General features: G+C 37.1%; 1 protein-coding gene across 1 annotated transcript in view; it reads right to left on the bottom strand.

Moving 5' to 3' along the window:
* The window catches only part of PDHX (pyruvate dehydrogenase complex component X), a 64,202-nt gene that overhangs the window by 41,080 nt on the left and 2,440 nt on the right, over nucleotides 1-20,682 (bottom strand). The window contains 2 exon segments of the mRNA XM_049779989.1: nucleotides 1,130-1,230; nucleotides 8,431-8,511. Coding sequence (XP_049635946.1) covers nucleotides 1,130-1,230; nucleotides 8,431-8,511 — 182 coding nt within the window.

Here is a 20,682-nt window from a genome sequence, read left to right as displayed (position 1 = left end):
GGTTGCATGCAAGGCAAATGCCCTACCGCTGTGCTATCTCTCCAGCCCCCTATTATTTTTTGTTTATTTATATTTTTGGTTATTTTTGTTTGTTTGTTTTTGCCACACCCAGTGATGCTTAGGGGTTACTCCTGGTTCGGCACTCAGAAATCACTCCAGGTTTGGGGGACCATGTGGGATGCTGGGGATCGAACCATAGTTCATCCTAGGCTAACAGGGCAAGGCACATGCCTTACCACTTGTGCCACTGCTTCCAGCCCCTATTTTTTAATATTTATTTTTATTATGCTATACTCTGTTATTTAAGTATCCTTTCATGCAGATACAAGATTTGACTAAAGGCTGTACAAACTTCAATTTCTATTAATCTCACTAGAGTATCCAAGTTGCAGCTCCATAGTTTTAGTTATAAGAAAGATTGTCTAGAGAAAAAATATTCATAATTACTACATATATTAAAATTTAGATCTAAAATCCTTTACCTTACTTGTAGACCTACAGGATATTTACCACAAAAAAGTTCAAGAACAGAAAGTATGTATTTAATAGCTAAGATTGTTAACTTTATAATCAAGGTGAAATATGCTATATATACCTGTAATATAGTTATTATGGTAATTATAATAACGTCCAAACCAAAAGAATTAGTAGAATATGGACGAAGCCACTGAGTGTGACTATAAAGTTCCCTAATAATACTCTGTTCAGATCAACTTAATTGGTTTAATTTATAGATTAGGAGTAGAGCAAATAATTGATTTACTTACAATTCAGAAAAACCTGGGTTGGATAAAATGTAATACAGATAAAACATTCGTGTAAGGTTTTTACTCTATGCTTTAATATCTTACTATCTTCAAATTCTACCTCAAATGGTCTTCGATCTTCCTTGAAGTCAGCATATGTCTGTCTCCTCCAGGGAACTCATACCATAACTGAAATAGTTTTAAATTTTATGATCACTGTTGACTAGTACTAGACCTTTACACTAAAATAAATACCTAAATTAAAAAAACATTATGAACCAGGTAAGTTAACATTATAAACAAAAGCAACAATAGAAAGCAACTTTATTTCATGTTATTTTACAAATTTTATCCTATTAAAGACAATCAAAATAAAATCTTACCACTATTTTGGCCAAGATGCCATCATCACTTGCATCTAAGGTAACCACAGCTTTGTCTGTCTCTATTTCACATAAGGCATCTCCAGCACTCACAGCTTCACCTACAAAACAAGACTAGGTTTGTTTTCTTTTATAAATATGCGTAACCTTGGGCCAAAGTGACAGGTCATCAGGTAGTATTTTTTGCAAGCAAATGACCCAGTTTCGAGTCTCGGTACTACATATGGTGCCCTGAACCTGCCAGCAGAGATCCCTGAGAACAGAATCAGGAGTAAGTCAGAGTACCACCAGGTGTGACTCTCCATATTAAATAGTAAAGCATAAATAGTAAGCATTGTAAAAACATAAATACCCAAAGACAATAGAAACAAAGGCCATGAGAACTAGTCCTTAATAGAAAGCCTGACACAGGCTTAGGTCAGAGAAAGGACTAGTATAGAATATTAGTGGGAAAAGGCCATTTCAGACAAGAATTGGGGGCTGAAAGTATGTAGTGATATGCATAATATCACTTCAATAACAGTATTGCAAACCACAGGACCTAAAAAGAAAAAGGAAAAAAGAGAAGTGTCTGCCATAAAGGCATGCTAGGGGATAGGAAAGAAACAAGGGACACTGGTGGAGAGACATGGACACTAGTGAAGGGACTGATATTCTAACACCAACATATGGGGGAGTGGGGGACTGGGTCACACCTGGCAGTGTTCAGGGGTTACTCCTGGTCTGGGCTCAAAAATTGCTTCTGGCAGGCTCGGGGGACCAAAAGGGATGCTGGGATTCGAACCACTGTCCTTCTGCATGCAAGGCAAATGCCCTACCTCCATGCTATCTCTCCGGCCCTTAACACCAATATTTTAAGACTGAAAGTCAATCATGAACAACTTCTTAACTTAGTATTTCATGGTGATTCAATAAGTTACAAAAAGTACCAATAGTACCAGAATGTGGGCTGGCATATCTGTGGAAAAATTGAGTAATGCATACCCAAGTATTCAGCAATGATTTTTGGGTCATGGAATTATAAGTAATTCTTACTGAATACATGTCTACATATGCACTGCCTGTGTGTTTGCATAACTACATATATAAATAAATATATATAAATATATTTTTTTTGCTGGTTTCCCAAAAAAAAATTTTTTTTTGCTGGTTTCCCAAAAATTCTAGAATGCACATAATTTTGCTAGAATAAAAAGCAATTATGATTATGTAACTATTTAAAATGAAATGACAAGAGATGACAATGAATGTATATCCTCCTCCAAACAAATCAAACTCCAGACCACATAGTCTTTCCATTTTAATTTGACTATTATTCCATGAAAAGTTTCCCAATTATTTACCTCTGGATTACCATTATAAAATAAGTTCAAATTCAGCAGCACAGTGCATCAGTGAAAAGGTAAATTAAGAGACATTTCAGTGGGACGGAAAAGATGGAAACTCAAAAGTGTTAAGCACGTCTAGACTTGGTTTCTAAATCAAAACACAAGTTGCAAGCAGGGGAGAGGAAAAGAAGGGTAGTGGTTTTCTTTTAAAGTAAAGGAATCTAAAAGTGACTTGTGCTAAGACTGGGAAGTCAAGTGAGAGTCACTACTTATTATAAACAATGTAAGAATTCTAAACTAAGTGGCTGAAAAATGGGAAATCAGAACCAACTAAAGACCATGATTCATTAGAGCAACAAAGATAACTTATATGCTGTTACTACAGCATGTTTTAATAGCTAAAAAATTTAACAAGATTTATCACAGTATTCTAAATAAGTATATTCCCTTCATTTTAATTTCACTTAGATTTTTATCTACCTCAATTCACAGTTCAAAGCATGTTTTGTGAAAGAATGTAAACCCCAAAGGACAAATCTAGGGCAGAGTTCCAAGTTCCTTTCATATGAACTCGCTTAGCCTAGACAACACCGCCACCCCACAAACACACCCCTGCACCTAATATAAACTCTCAGACCCTAGACTAAACACACACACAGTTCATGTCATATGTATCTTCATATATAAGACATACATGTACACATCCACACAAACTCAGTCTAGGCAAAACATCAATACCCACACATATAAAACTCTCATAGGTTAAGTTGGACACACAGACACACACATACACATACACACACACAAATCAGGAGTATTGTAGTTGCTGGAATTACAGTTTTAGATTTTCAAGAAACTTTGAAAAGTTTGTAAGACTGAACTGCTTTCTACTAAAGGTCGCATCTTTTGCTGGGAAATAAAAAAGAATTACCTCCCCCTAAATTCTATATTAAAAATAGTTTTTAAGGGCAAGAGTTATAATATAGCAGGTAGGGTGCTGCTTGCAAGCAGCCAACCCAGGTTCAATTCCTGGATTCCATATCAAATGAGGTCCCCTGTATACCACCAGGAGTGATTCCAGAGCACAAAGCCAGAAGTAACAACCCCTGGGCACTACTCGGTATGGGCCCAAAAAGAAAAAAAATTTTTGGTTTTCATGAAATAATTTCAGATATAAAGATTCAAATACATTGCTTTATATAAAATCACCATACACTAATAAAGATCTCAAACTAAATGTCTGAATACAGAATGACTAAAGCAATTTACCATAAATGTATCAAGAAACAAACATACTCAGACATATATAGGCATACCCATGTGTACTATGAAAAGATACATCCCAAAGAGTACAATTAAATCAGATGATGAATTCATAAGAGAAGACAGTAAATTATTGAAAACTAAGGATTAAGACTACTCTCAATTATTTATAGTGTATTGGTAAATACATATTTCTTAGTTGACAGAAGACAGAATTTAAAATGCAACCTTCAGAAAACATGCTCAAGGGGCTTAAAGCACATCCTGGTCTATGCTACGTGAAAAGGGCACATTGTAATCAAAAAAAAAAAAAAAAAAAAAAAAGAAGAGAATGTTGAGGCCACATGTCTCCTGGATCCTGATCACATTCTTCATATACTAATGGGTCTGAATAACTTATCAAATTGCCAGTGAGCTTGAAGTCTAAAAGATAAATGTGGTGCAGAGAATCTTATGATGCACTGGACTATCAGTTCTCAAAGAAAAGAAATTAATCTTTTTATAATAACCTTACTATTTAAAAGGCTGTTCTGTTTCTGATTCATTATTTGATGGCAATAACACTCTGTCATATTAAATATAGAAACAGCTAAGCTCTATAATTCATTAGGAAAAATACTAAATATAGATTTTAATTGTTACATTATTAATAAAGGTGAAACTATCTTAGATATCAATAATTCTTTTAAAAGATGACAGCAGCCTGATGAAACAATTTCTCAAAGTGCTTCCGAATGAAGCAGAGGTTCTTTCATTTCTATGGCATGTCTTTCTCAAATTATATATATATATTCTTTTGATTTTTGAGCAACACCTGGTGACGCTCAGGAGTTACTCCTGGCTATGCCTCAGAAATTGCGCCTGGCTTGGGGGACCATATAGGACGCTGGTGGATCGAACCGCAGTTCGTCCTAGGTTGACGCATGCAAGGCAAATGCCCTACTGCTTGCACCACTGCTCTGCCTCCCCCCAACTTGTTTTAAAGTAAGATCTCATCCTCATTCTCTCTTCTTCTGGAATTCCTATTGATTTTCACCCAATGAACCTTTAACAGAGCTAAAATTACCTCCTCACACCAAAATGTAAGCCCATGACATCTTACTTCTAACAGTTTGCCATACTAGTTATATTACCTGGAATGGCATCTTTTTCACTTAAGAAACACAAACAAAACAAGAACATTTATTTGAAGACCAGCTTGGATAGTACCTCATTTGTAAAACCTAATCAGATCCCAGCTTTGAGCTTATTTTGTACTGTCAAATGTTTACTAACCAACTGTTTACAATGCTGCCGAGTCTCTCATTACTATGCTAGTCCATGCTAGGAGACACATCAAAACCTAGATGTATTTCCACTAAGGAAGAGAACTAAATAATGTTTTCACTTGATGTGGTATCTAACTAATTATGGTAGCCTCACTATGCCATAAATCTTAAGCTCCTTATTAGCCCAATCCACACTCTCAAACTTCTGGTGTGAGACTCATTACATAAATTATGTTGTTGCCTTTCCCAACACCACAGTGTTTCTAAAATTACTGGGATTTTCTCTCCCCAAATCCCAAGTTCATGTGGCAAGAGTTTTTAAACACTATCCTATTCCAAATGGTCATCTCTGACAAATGTATTGCCATGAGCGCTCTATCTTCCACATCACAACTATGCCAAGATGCTGATTTCTAGCCAGTGTCTAAACTCTCATTTTATTTTATAAGCACTACAGCAGGACATTAAATGGATCGCATTTGTGCCAACTGAATCACACATCCTAATGAATCATTCAAATCCTCCCAGGCCATTTCCTCTGTCAAGTTGCTCTTCTCTCCTCTTCCCATTTTAAATTTTTGATTCACTATTCCCAAGATGAATCATAATAAGGCTACAGGGAACTTATCTGGTCACCTATAAATTTTGTTTGGCTTGTTTCTGAGCCACACCTAATGGTAGTCAGCACTTACTCTTAACTTTGTGTCTTTAGGGATCATCCTCAGCAGTGCTTAGGGTGGGCATGGTGGGCATCACATGGAATCTAACTGGTCTCAGCAATGTGCAGGGCAAGCACCCTTCCTGCTGTAATATCATCTCCAGTCCCATCACCTATAATTTCTCTATATATCTAACCAACAAAAAACTAGCAGAAACTGGAGGCTCTTTACTCCACAAAAATGTTTCATGTTACAGAATGAATAAAGTAGATGAAAAGCTGGCTGGATCCTGATCTGTAGTCAATACCATACAGTGGGAAGGGGGAGAAGTTAGGAGAGAAGGTTGATGTTTACCACTGTAATTGGCAATAGGCATAGGAAGAAAAAAGAAAGAAGAAACTGACAAAAAAATTTAACCCCTTCCAACTTCCTTCCAATATCCTTCTATATTAAGAGCATCGAATATAATGCATATTATTTTTATGTCCTTTTATATTATGAGTCCTAAATATACTTACTGTTGTTGGTCATTATACATTTACATTTCTGTTGTTGTTGTGTACCAGGGATCAAACTCATAATTTAGCATATTTAAAGCATGAGCCATGTGGTTAGCCTCTGATCTTCATATTTTAGCTAAATGACTTGTGACTAGAGAAATATCACTGATAAATAGTATAACAAATATTCTTAGTAAAGAAAGCTTCACATTTCTGTTGAGCTTATAAAAAATCAAAAGAGTAGTATCTAATTATACTCCAAGGACTACTGGTTGTACTTTTAAAAATATGTACATGTAGGGGCCAGAGTGATAACGCAGTGGTAGGGCATTTGCCTTGCACACGGCTGACCCAGGACAGACCTCAGTTCGATCCCCCAGTGTCCCGTATGGTCCCCCAAGCCAGGAGTGATTTCTGATTGCATAGTCAGGAGTAACCCTTGAGCGACACTGGGTGTGACCCAAAAAACCAATATATATATACACACATATATATTACATGTAATCATTAAAATTTTTAACACAAGAGCTAGATAGTACAGCATGTAGAGCATTTGCTTTGTATGTGGCCAACACCAATTTAATGCTCAACACCTGATATACAGATCTGAGTGATCTGTAAGCCCAGAACCAGGTATAAGACTTGAACACAGCCAGTTGTGGCCCTCAAAAGCCCCCCAAAATTCAAACTTTCTAAAACACACAAAAGTGTGATAAAAATTAAAGAAGTCACTGTAATGTTTTACCCAATTTATACAACTATCAACTATTCACATAGTTTTATTTTATCTGACATATTCAATCTAATCTTTCACCATTTATTTTGAAGTTAATCCTAGACTACCCCAGATTTCAAGCTAGAAACTCCCCTCCCTCATTTCTTCCATCACTCTTCAACCCTTAAAACCTATATTTGGATGAAAATGACCATTAGAATTCCCCAGTCTGGCTTTTGCTAATACAATTAATACTCATTGTAAAATGTATTTCTCCTTCCTCTATATAACCTGAAAAAGAAATATTTAACTCCAACGGTTGATTACATTAAGTTCAGTTATCTAAACTTAGATTATCATAGTTGATAGAATGTACCAAGGAAGAATGTAATACCTGCTTTTCTTTTTATATTAGTTGTCACTGTTGATCACTGCTATACCTAATGCATTATTAGTATGTATAATATAGTCAAAACAGTGACATTCTATTACTCCTCCATCATTACATAAAAGTTAGAACATGCCAGTAAAAAAAACCTTCTAATCTAGTTCATTGCCTTAAACTATAGTTCATGGAGGAAATGTAAGGAAAATATATTTGTGACTTTTTATTTAAAATTGGGGCAGGAGCCATAGCATCGTGGATAGGGCATTTGCCTTGCATGCAGTAGACCTAGGTTCAATTCCTGGCATTCCATATAGCCCCCCAAGCCTGCCAGAAGTAATTTCTGAGTGCAAAGCCAGGAGTAAACCCTGAGCACCAGTAGATGTGGGCCCAAAACCCAAAGAAAGAAAGTAAATAAATAAAATTAAAATAAATAAATAAATAAAATTAAAATGAGTTAATTTACTAACAATTCCAAAGAAAACCAATGATTGATATTTTCTTTCATGTTACAATGAATTTTGGATTCAAATCTATTCAATGTACTTGCATTAATCTTTTTAAGTCCCAGGATCAGTTACTCTTACAGAGATGTATTAATGTGTTGGTTGAACCAATAATACATAGGGCGCTGGCCTTGCACACAGCCAAACTAGGCTCAATCCTCAACACCTTACATGATCCTCGAGGTCTCTCAGGAGTAATTCCTTATTGCAGAGAGAGGAGTAACCCTGCAGCATCACAAAACGTGGCAAACAACAAAAATCATTATAAAATAATGTGTTTAACATTCAGTAAGGCTACAACACCCTCCTTTTCTCTGCTCCACCTTCAAGATATTTTTCTTCTTACTCATTCTCTGAAATTAAATTATACTCAATTTCCCTAACACCAGGAAATACACATTCATTATAAAGTCATAAGTCAGCATAATGATATTGACAAATTAATGACTATGAACCTAAAAACTAAGTGTAAAGAATCAAACTTAGAAGAGAATTTTTAAAGTCTTTTACTAATCTCTAACTGTGAAAAATTGGATGAAAACTTTTGTTACATTACATGGTTTAAGTTTTATTTTAAAAAGTTTGGATTACCAGAAAGACAATTCATTTCATTTATATACTGTGTTGTATATAAAATTATCAAATGAAAGAAGATATATGTAATACACTTGGCTCACCTTCCTTTTTCAGCCATTTCACGATGTTTCCTTCTTCCATTGTAGGAGACAGAGATGGCATTAGTATTTTAATCGGATCAGCTGAAATTTAAAAAATGAAAGAAGAAAAGATTAGTCATCAAAAAAAAAATGTGCCTCATAAGACACTAAAAAAGGGGGACCAGAGTGATAGCACGGTAGGGTGCTTGTCTTGCATGTGGCTGACCCGGTTTTGATCCTTGGCATCCCATATGGTTCCCAGAGCCTGCCAAGAATGATTTATGAATGCAGAACCAGGAGTAACCCATGAGTACTGCCAGGTGTGGTCCCAAAAACCAAAAAAAAGAGAGAGAGAGAGCGAAAAAAGATAAAATAAAATTAGAATCAAACTCAATTTGAGACAAGAAAACACTTAGAAGATTAAAAGGCTCCCCCAATTGGTTAAACTAAAAAAAAAATCATAAAACTCAACTATTATAAAGAAAAACTTTTTTTTTAAAATACCTTTTAACTTTCAAGATTCTTAAAAGGTATACAAGGCTTGATCTACAGAACACATCTGTAAATAATGAATTTTCTGGTTGCCTATATTACACTGTCTATTGCCTATTTTCAATTTTTACCTGGCAAAATGAAGAAAATAAGAACATTTGCAAGTGCAAGATGCTGAATTTGATCCTGCTGTCACATGGCTCTCTGAGCTGCATTGAGTATAGATACAGTGGCCCCTAAGAATCATTAGGGACCCTGATAACTTCCTGCTAAGCACCAGACTGTTAGGCCCACATAACTCAAGACTAGCCCCTAAGTTTAAAAATGGCAAAAAAAAAAAGGGGGGGGGACACCTCCCTTCTCATCATAGCACCATAATTGAAGGTCAGCCTCATCTTGAAAAATATCAGCCTCATATTTCATTATGAAATGAAGTGTTTCATAATAGCATGTATGTTAAATACATCAAATATAGTTCCACACCAAAGCAGCAAAACAAATGGACTTCAATGATTTTATGCCCAGATTTCAATTTATGACATAGTAAATCATTTCTCTCAAAACGAAATCTCTCCAATATTTTTAATGTTGGTTCTAGTTGCCATGATACAGTTGATATTTATTTTATGACTTCTATCTCCAATTATAATCTCTCACTTCCAACACCTACACATTTCCATTATCCCTGACATTGAGAACTGTTACAGAAGTTTGCATTTATTATTTTCCAAATTAACACATCAAGAATCTCCATTTTTTATTTTTTAAAAACAAAAAGAATACAATCATTCCTCATACATCCTTCATGGATGAATTAAAATTGCTTCTTTGAATAGTGAATATAAAATATTCTGTAATAGATCACTATCCTTACTCTGAAATGAAGGTTACAAAAAAAATACATTTTAAGCATCTCCATTACTCAGCATCACCTCTTGACTGATCTTACTATTTATTAAGAGTGAAATAAATAATGTACTTTTTTTTTACTAATCTAACCACTATGTCCTCATCCTCTTATGCAGAAAATCATTTTAAAACATAGCAATTGTTCATTAATAAAGGTATATGTCTTACTCTAGTATATTCTCTTTCAACTAGAATAAACATCTTTTCCAAAAATATTTTTTCAGTTGAAAAGTAATTACATAATCATATGATCTGCTTAGTGTTTTAGGACAACACACAATATCTTCTCTTCATAGCTTTTATTAATTATGCTGATATGCATGGGCTTTGAAGAATTCAATTTTTAGCCTCTATCTAATAAATTTTACTTCATTAGTTAAATACAGCTTTTTCTTTCCATTTCAGTAAGCAGTATTATACTTTTCTCATCAAACTGAGACAGCTTTGAAATGTATTCTACATATAGTTGTATTTAAGAAATGCACTCAACTATGGGTAAGAATAAATAAAATATGTTATTTTCTCTATTGAGCATACACATTACTTCAATTACTGCTTAAAATTTTGAGTGTTCCTGCTCTATCCAAACACAGCTAATCCATAAGGTGAGCACTCCCAATAAATGAGGGAATCCAGTGGAGCAGCTTGGGGCCCAAGAGATACAGCAAAAACCCAGACTAAAGCCCTCAGTCCAAGTTCAGAGAAGTCCCAGGGTTTAGAACCTGCCTGCAGCAACATGGCACTGTCCCAATGCTGTTAACACAGATCTGCATCAGGCACAAAGAGGAAGCACCACAGACAACTACCAAGTTGTGAGCAAAGAAAGTAGCCCTAAAGACCATGCACTAAAGTCAAATCAAGATGGAATAAAAGACTCAATATCAGGCCTGAATCCATTAAGTTGCACTGAGGAAAATAAAGGCAGAACTCTACATGACAGTGAAATTAGAGGCACTTTTGAGTCAGTGCCATTGACCAATCAAATAGAAGCAAAATTAGATACTACACTAAATTGAGAAGCTTTTGTACTTCAAAGAAACGAAGACAAAAATACAAAATTACACCAGCGTGGGAGAAAATATCTACCCACCACTCATTTAATAAAAGGCTAATTTCATATGTATATGATATTATATATACACACATATATACCTATATACCCACACACACACACACACACACACACACACACACACACACACATATATATATATATATGAAGCACTGTATACAAAAATGGAAATAAGATGAACAGAAACTTCCTCAAAGAAAACATAAAAAAAAGCTGAAAAGGTATATGAAAAAATGCTCTTTGTCACTAAACATCAGGGAAATGCAAATCAAAACAATGAGATAACATCTCATACCACAGAGAATAGTATACATAAAAACAAACAAGTGTTGATATGTGTTGCAAGTCAGCCCCTGAAGAGGTTGACTGATGGAGGGATGGAGGATGAGGCCTTTCTCTTCCAGCTCAGAGCACGCGTCTGCCACCCTGTCTAGTCGACGGTTCTGAGGTGAAATGGCGGGTAAACAGCTCGCAGACAGTCAGGCTTGTGGAAATATTAGCTTTATTCAGTGTACAAGACTGAAGTCCAAAGACTCAGTCTCAGTTCCAGCAAAAAGCCCCGGCCTTCCACAGACCCTTGTTTTTATCCCCCAGAATCAGGTACTACCCAATGGTGGGATCAGATACCAACCAATGGTGGAAGCAGAATCAGGTACTACCCTAGGGTGGGAGCAGAATGCCAGGTCACACCCTAGGGTAGGGCACAATCACCAATCAGGTTAGGGTGAGTAACATAGTAATCCCCTAAAATATTTACATACACAACAATTCCCCCGTTTGTTTTTAGTAAACAAACAATATTGTCTACAATTATTAAAGGAAAAATTAGTCAATAATAAAAGAGCGGCTGTTTGCATAAGCGCATCACAGGAAAATGTAAAGAAAAACTTCTAACCTAAACACACGGTGTCTAAAACCAGAAACATGTATCAAGGAATCAACTACAAGCTCCCAAGAAGATAAATCTAAGACGTACATAGATCCTTCGAAGAGAAGCCAGAAAGGTTGTGTAGCAGGCAAGAAGAAGAACCTTTTCTTTCTTTGTTGTTGTTGTTGTTGGTTTTTGGGTCACACCTGGCAGTGCTCAGGAGTTACTCCTGGCTCCACGCTCAGAAATTGCTCCTGGCAGATACCGGCATTCGAACCAATGACCTTCTGCATGAAAGGCAAACGCCTTACCTCCATGCTATCTCTCCGGCCCCATTTTTATTCAAGTCCAGGTAGACCAGAAAGCCCATCTTTGAGGGCACTGAACTAGGCCTTTATTTCGGAGGAAGAGGCACATACACCCCCTGCAGAGTGGGGAGCCACTGCAATGATGATCAATAGGTATATGAATGTAATCCAAGTTCTTAATCCAGGCTGAAGTCCATATGATTTCCGAAATTGATGTTGATTATTTATAGATGGGAGCTTAAGTCACAAACCAAAACAAAATGTTTAAGGCAGAGACCCTCCCTGTGTAAATAAAGAACTATAATACTATAAAAATACTATAATACTATAAAAATACTATAAAACTATAATACTATAAAACTATAATACTATAAAAATACTATAATACTATAAAAACTAAAATACTATAAACCTAGTATTTTGCCTATGATGCACCCACGCAAAAAACCCTGAGAACAGACAAAAATATCATTTAGGAAATTATAGACAACAATATCTAACTCACAAACCTAAAATCAAGAAAGCAAAAACCCTAATATAATACAACATCAATTCCTTATTTTTGCCTTTATCCTTTTTTTCCTTATTAGGTTAATACTTTCTTGCTAGAGATCTGAGTCATTTATCAATTTCTAAATTTTATAGTAGCTTCACTAAGCAATTCTCCCATTTCTTCAATTTCAACTACATTTATTTTATTTTATTTGGGGCCACACCTGGTGACACTCAGGGGTTACTCCTGACTATGCGCTCATAAATTGCTCCTGGCTTGGGGGACCATATGGGATGCCAGGGATCGAACCCACGTCAGTCCTGGGCAGCTATGTTCAAGACAATGCCCTGCTGCTGTGCAATCGCTCCAACCTGTTTTTTCAATTATTAAACACAAGTGGTTTTTTTATTTGGGGGGGTAGGGCTGCCACTCCAGGCAATGCATAAGAACTACTTAGGCTTGTTGCTCATGTATGCCTCCTAGTGGTGCTCAGGGGCCATGTGGCACTGTGCACTGAACCTGGGCTTCCTACCCTTAGAGCATGTGATCCTTTTTTTTTTTTTTTTTGAGTATGTGTCCAGTCCCTACAGCACAATTCTGCGCCTTCAAATTCAAATACAGCAACACTGATCTAATCTCTTTGTTCCTAGGTACTTCTTTTAATCCTCAAAACAAAACACTCATACTTAAGCAAAATCAAGTACATCAATGCTTTAAATTGCTGACCCACGCATTAATTGTGAAAGGTCCCCAGATTAAAAGAATTAAAAGGTTGATAAAAGCAAACTCTTAAAATACAAATGCAGAACAAACGGCTTGAGATGAAGCTGAATTAAGCACCACTGCTCTGACTAAAAGCATTAAGGAAATCAGCAGTTTACATTTGGTTCAGGTTAAATGTCATGCTCCAGTCCATTTCTACACACCAAACTCAGGAAGACAGACATATGAAGAAGTAAATTGCCCGACACTTCCTTAGCGTGGCTCCCAGTTCCTAACATTAATTCCCTTCCTCCCTAATAGGCGGAAACGCTGCTCACATAATCACCTCTTTCCAATGCAAGAACTCATTAAATGAAACTGAACCTTTAAATGTTCTCAAGTAAAACAATTCTGCCACCTGCAGGTAAAGTGAAGTAAAGCACTATGACGTACAGTGAATTAACTTGAAAACCAACAGGAAGGACACTGCAGTTGGGAATGTTGCATCGATGAAGGGGGGTGTTCTTTACATTATTGAAACCCAAGTACAATCATATTTGTAATCAAGGTGTTTAAATAAAGATATTAATAAAAAAAGAATGATTCAATTCAAATAATTATTTTTGGGGGCTTGGGTTATTGGGCCACACCCACCAGCACTCAGGGGTTATTACTGGCTCTATGCTCAGAAATAGCTCTGGCAGGCTTGGGGAACCATATGGGATGCCAGGGTTCAAACCTGGGTCTGCAGTGTGCAAGGCAAACACACTACCACTGTGCTATCACTCTGGTCCCAAATTCAAATAATTCATAAACCCAATAATTACTGTGGCATCATACTGATGAAAGAACAAGATTGAAAATGCCAGTAAACCGCAACAGAAAAAAATGCAAGATAAGTGACATTAAAAACAGCATTTACAAGGCTAGGAACATAGCGGAAACAGCCGGAATGCAAGTCCTGGGTGTAGGCTGCTAAGTCTGATTTCCAGGACTGCATGCCCCTCTTCATAAAGCAGTAGCAGGGAGGGGAGGCTCTGCTGTGACATAAGCATCATTGGGGTGGCCACTGAATCAGATGGCCCAGTTGGCCAAGAATCTCCAGAAAAGACCTACAAGTTCCCTAAACATGGCTGGAGTTCACCCAAAAGAAAAGACCCCAAAAGAACCCTACCCCAAAGAAAAGATCTTGAAACAATAACAGATATAAAAGCTGCCCCCAAGAGAATTTACAGGACATAATCCAGTCTCCACCTTCTTGGTTGGTGTGCACCTAAGACTCACAGACTACACTTCCCAAAGACAAGAGTGATTATCTCACTGATGTCATTAAAACAAATGCTCTTACATTCCTTATTTTATAAAACTTACATTTTAACAATTTTTACAATATTCAATTTCACTCCCTCACTAAAACCTAACACGTAAAACGTGCTTTATTTTGCATTTTAGACATAAAGCCCCAAGGTTGGGGGGGAAATGGGAAACCTTGATAAATAATTTTGGAAGCAGAAAGTAAATAGAGAATAATTGACTAAATCCTGAAACCTGAATTGTAAATTAACAGTGGGAATAAGTTAGGAAATTCAAACTGACTTGTATCACAATTTCCCAAAGGCTTGAGAATGCTAACAGTACAAGGGCCTTTGGGCCTTTGCAATAGCAGAGTAAATTGGATAAATACTACCTGAGATCCCTAAATCCTTCTCTCAGTTCAATGCTGGGTAACCAAGTCTCTCTCAGCAAAAGACTGTGGACTGTCCTTTCTGGGGAATGGAGGGGCAACTCAAACATCTGGAATCTGGAGTGATAGCTCAGCAGGAGAGCATTTGTCTAGCACGTGGCTGACCCGGGACAGACCTGGGTTCAATTTCCCACATCCCATATGGTCCTCCATGCCTGCTAGGAGTGATTTCTAATTGCAGAGCCAGGAATAACCCCTGAGTGCTGCTGGGCGGGGCTCAAAATAAAACAAAACAAAACAAAAAACATCTGGGATCTATAGAAAGTGCAAAAATATTAACAGAAATGATCTGTTATGACTGACAATATACAAAATTGCTAAGGATGTGTGGAATGTTTTAGCAATGGTTACAAAAAATTAAAGAAAAAAGTTAAAGTAGTAAGATCAGTATATGTATTTACTATTCAGTGTAAATACTGAATAGTACTTAATATTTATAGTGTAAATACTGAATTTAACCAAGACTTGTAAAATAACCACGAAGGGAGAACAGGGAAGGAAATACAGAAGTAAGGCAGCAAGTAGCAGTCACCAACAAATAACTATAAAATGCAAATAAGGAAAATGTAAAGGCTGGAAGAAATAGTATTGTTTTTACTTCTGAGCAAGCCAACAACTAAAGTAGTAGGAAGGAATGGAGTAGAGGCCATTGAATTATTATAGTTTGTTCACTATTATCCAAAATTCTAGTCCTGTATTGCTTTAAGTATTATATTACTTAATAAAATAATATTCTGATTTAACCAAAAGCAGCATACCATTGTAATTTAGAAAGCAGTGCTGGAAACTACCCCCAATTCCAGTGTTGCTTTCCTGGACACATTTTCTTTCCTGTCGCCTAAGGAGTCACTGTCATGGTAAACATGGCCATGGTTTTGTCTACTCTGCTGTATGCATTGCTAAATTGTGTAGTTCCTTTTGATTAGTTTTGAGCATTGCTCTCCTTTGAGCCCTCTTTTTTCAATCAGTGTGCTTCTGTTGTATCTGTGCTATTGCAGAGGCCAGTATGATAGCACAGCTTGTAGGGCATCTGCCTGCACATAGTACTTGAGTTCAATCCTCAGCATCCCATATGGTCCCCTGAGCACTACCAGGAGTAACTGCTGAGTGTAGAATCAGGAGTAGCCCCTGAGCATCACCGGTGTGGCCCCCAAACAAAACAAAACTGTTGCTGCATTGAGCTTGATTTCATTCTTTTGTCATTGTTACATGAAGTACTTTGTATGAATGGACTACATATATTGTTCATCTATCTGCTCTTCTGTCTTTGGACTTATTTTTTGCCCCTGGTTTTCTATTTGTTGGTTTTGTTTTTAAATACCAACAATGCAGCTGTGAACATTCCTGCACTGACTCTTGTGTATAGACACAAGAGCTTTTTGGACCATGTATTCAGGAATGCATACACACAAATAAATATATTCTGCATGTCTTCCTAGTGCCCATGCTTATGTCAAATAGTTTTCCCAAGTGGTTAGATATATACATTCCCATCAGCAGTATGTTGCAGTCTCATGGCCACAAACATCTCACACACACACACACACACACACACACACAAAACACACAAAACACACACACAAAAGCAATGCTGGAGCAAAATTGGTAAAGTTCAAACACAGATACACAACTTACAACTTACTGAATCATTTTATGCCTCCATTGTCTTTTTCATCAATTGGCTAAGAGAATATCAGTTTCAAAATTGTTATTATTGTTGATAGGCAACAAAGAAATGGTTGTGTCATGAAAAAACTTGGGATAAAAAAATAAATATAAACAACAACAACTTGATTTGAATTTGTTTATAGTACTCCATATATGGCTAATGTTTACAGTATTATTTATGTGCAACCCTCTTCCGCTCCGAAATGCACAAGCTCTGATATGGCCACAGCTATAAACCTTGAAGAAAAATCAATACCGGGGGGAAATACCCAGAGAGATGCTTCATTTGGCCTGAGAAAGTAAAGCAGCTCACTATCAGATCTTTCAAAATGCTTGGCCCCATCCCAACTGAAGTAGAGAACAACGGATGGGTTTTAAACCAGGTAGCCAGCCTTCATGGTGTAAGAATGGGGGAGAAGAGAAGACCTGTTTGTTCAGTTATTCAACAACCAGCCAATACCAGGTGCTAGCTTGGGGGTTTGGAAAGATGACACATAAACAATGCAGCCAACAATCCCTACTCTCATGGAGTTTGCTTTCTAAAGTGGAGAGGTAAAAGTAACTCATTACCTGATAGTGGTATAAATTTAAGAAAGAAAGGAAAAAGAAGAAAGTGATAGTGTCCACTGTTAAGTCAGACAATCCTAAAGGGAAGCACCTTTCAGACAAGGAAACAGTGCCAGAAAGATAGAACACAGTAAGGTGCTTATCTCCCATGTGGCTGACCATATACTATCCTTAGTGCAATATATGCTCCTTAGTACCCCGGCGTATGTTTCAAACTATTACCACACCCCCAACACACACACACACACACACAAGAAAGAGCACAAAGAATACACAAAAAACAAGCTAAGTTGGCTTGGTATGTTCAAAGCACACCAAAGAAGCTATGTTGGAGAGCATAAGAGGATAAAAGCTAGTCAGAAAAAGGAAGGACATTCATTGTAAATCTCAAAAAGGACATCAGATTTTATTCTGAATTTAATGAGAAGCTCTTGAAGGGTGTTCAGTCAAAGAGTACATGATCTGACTTACAATTGACAAGAAGCACACTGAAAGCTGCACACTGAAAGGCAGGCAGCACTAGGTCAAGGACAGTGGGAAGACCATTTTATTGGGGTGCTCCTGGGAAAATCTCTACTCGGAATCCATCAGCCTAGTTAGTAAAGGTAGTCTGATTACATGTGAAAGATAGAAATAACAGAATTCCCATTAGATTGAAGGCAGTGTGTGAATGTCAGAAGTGAAGGATAACTCAAGAGAGGTATAAAAGAAAAATCAAACTTAAGAGGCTGCAGAACTAGTACAGTAGTACACACCTTGCATGCAGTCAAACTCATTGATCCCTAGCACCACAGGGTCTCCTGAGCATCTCAGGGTGTTACCCAGAGAGGCCAAATCATTCCTGGCTCTACAGGGCCCTTGCAGCACTTCACCCTTGAGACCTTGAATTGAAGACCTGGCCCACTTACCAGAGAAACACTGGACAAGGATGTTCATCTCCTGAGCACCACTTTGAAGGCCTCTCCTAACCCCTACCCTCTATTAAACTTAGATTCCACTACTCAAAAAAAATAATTATTTTCCCCTATAAAGTATGACCAAGGAGCCTTACAAACAACAAAGACTTGAGACTCAATTCCTATACAGTTATTCAAAAGTAGACAGAAAAACCCTGTTAAAATTAAGTCAGTGATACAGTCATAAAGATACTCATCTAGGACCACAATCCAGGCAAACCACAATGATTTCTCCAAGTATAGAAGTTGTACTTACTCCCATCTTTTATAGAGTAAGAACTGTTACCTTCCATCTTTGAGAGTTCTAGTGCTAACACCTGGGGGCATAAAGTGCAATGTCAATTAGGAGTGAAACAAGGGGGTATGAAAGGTAATTCCTCTTTGCCCTTTGAGATCTTACCCACTCTACCAAATTGGCGATATCAACCCACAGGCTTTTTTGCTCAAATGGCTTTTGCTCAGACCTCCCTCCAGCTGGTCCAGCCAATGCACAAGCAGTAAACTGAAGGGACAGAGGAGTGAAGTCAAGCTACTGACTTCCCAGCATCCCACCGATGGAAGTTTTCTGGTGGTGACATGATCCCTTAGCTGAAAGGCACAGAGATTTTTTTGTTTGTTTGTTTGTAGGGGGGCCTGCAGCATCCTATTCAGCACCATGGGCACCAAGAATCAAACTCAGGTCGATGACATGCAAGGAAAGCAACCTAGCCAGTTAGAAGTCACTTATTAAACAAATTACCCATTTTTAGAGTGCCATCTGCCCTCTGCTGGGACCCTCCTGAAAGGATATAGAAAGAAGGCTATCACTTAATAAAGAATTCAAACCACAAGGCCTGGGAGATTATAGAGGTTTGATCCCACACTAGTATTTGCTGAGCACTGTCATGCATAATCCTGGAAGACCCAGGCACCATGCAGGCAGCCCTGTGAACCCAATACAGTACCACATCCTTGAACACTAGCCCCGAAACACTGGCTTGAATTAACAGGAAATAGTTCTGGACCCCTTGAGCATCTCTTGGGAGGGCCAAAGATAAAAACTTAACTAAAGTTTTATTTTCCCTCAAAACCAAGTGAAATCACTTTATTGGATGATAAACTATGAACAACAACAAAGAAGTAGATTTTAGAGAATAGCATTTGATCTGAGAAGCCCATATCCACCCAAATCAAGAGCTGAAAATCTTGACTTCATTGTAGAAAGTTATAGGATGCATCATCAGTTATGTGCTCATAGTTGGAATCCCTATATAAAAATAAACCTTTCTTATTCTTTGATGTGGAAATTTCAGCTCACAATAGGAAATGACTGAAATGATCATGAAAACAGGTTGGAGATAAGGTGTTACTTATAAATTATAGAGAGAGCTACAGATTCCCTGGAATCACATACAAAACTTTTCCCACGTGCATTCTTCCTAAGAAATGTTACTGTTTACCAATTTTGAAATAAATTGTGAGCTGGATCAATAATACAGTAGGTAGAGTGCTATAAATATGGCCAGCCTGAATTTGATCCCTGGCATGACAAACATATGCCTGGTCTCATGAATCCAGTCAGGAGTAATCCCTGAGTGCAAAACCTGTATAGACCCTGTGTACAACTAGATATGGCTCCAAAGTCCCCCCAAGCCCCCCAAAAAGCAAAATTGTACTCAGTGTCAGCAGATTCCAAGGAAACTCTTCCAAATTACACACCTGGAAGCCTATACATAACCATGTAATATATATGCTGACTAAAGAGTTCTTATATGTTTCTATTACAAGACATCCTCCACATAATACAAGTCCTTGATTTTATACAGGTGTAGACAAAAACAGATCAATCATTAGCTACAGTAAATGCACTGCCGCCAATTCTTTTAAAAATCACCATATACTCAATATGTTTAAGAAACTTGATTCTTTCATATACTTAGAATCTAACTGCACATTTTTATTTATTTTTTATAATATCTTTAAGCACCATGATTACAAACATGATTATAGTTGGGTTTCAGTCATTAAAAAACGCACCCCTCTTCATCAGTGTAACATTCCTACCACCAATGACACCCATTTTTCTCCTCCCCCCAACCCCTGCCTGTATTTGAGACAGGCATTCTACTTCTCTCATTCATTAACATTGTCATGGTAGTTCTTAGTGTAGTTATTTCTCTAACTGCACTCACCACTCTTCTGAGTCTGAGTACTTTTTGTCCAATAAAATGCAGATAAATGCCAATCGTCTGAGGTTGTTGTGACGTGTGACTAAGGAGTTCTAAGTGCTTGTCATATGACATAGATACCATGGCTCATTAAAATTGTGCCCACAAGCAACTTTCAAGAAAATCAAAGCTTCAAATGTATTCTCAACTGTCATGGATGTTTAGAACTTGGAAAGATGTATGAAAGAGGTATTTCAATAATTGTATTGGATTCACATACTTTGTAGTACACCAAACAGTTGTAAGTATTATGATATTGTAACTTTTATCAAAGTCAAAGAAAACCT

This window comes from Suncus etruscus, chromosome 9 (genome assembly GCF_024139225.1).
Source record: "Suncus etruscus isolate mSunEtr1 chromosome 9, mSunEtr1.pri.cur, whole genome shotgun sequence".
NCBI lineage: Eukaryota > Metazoa > Chordata > Mammalia > Eulipotyphla > Soricidae > Suncus > Suncus etruscus.
This window is presented reverse-complemented; position numbering and strand designations above follow the sequence as displayed.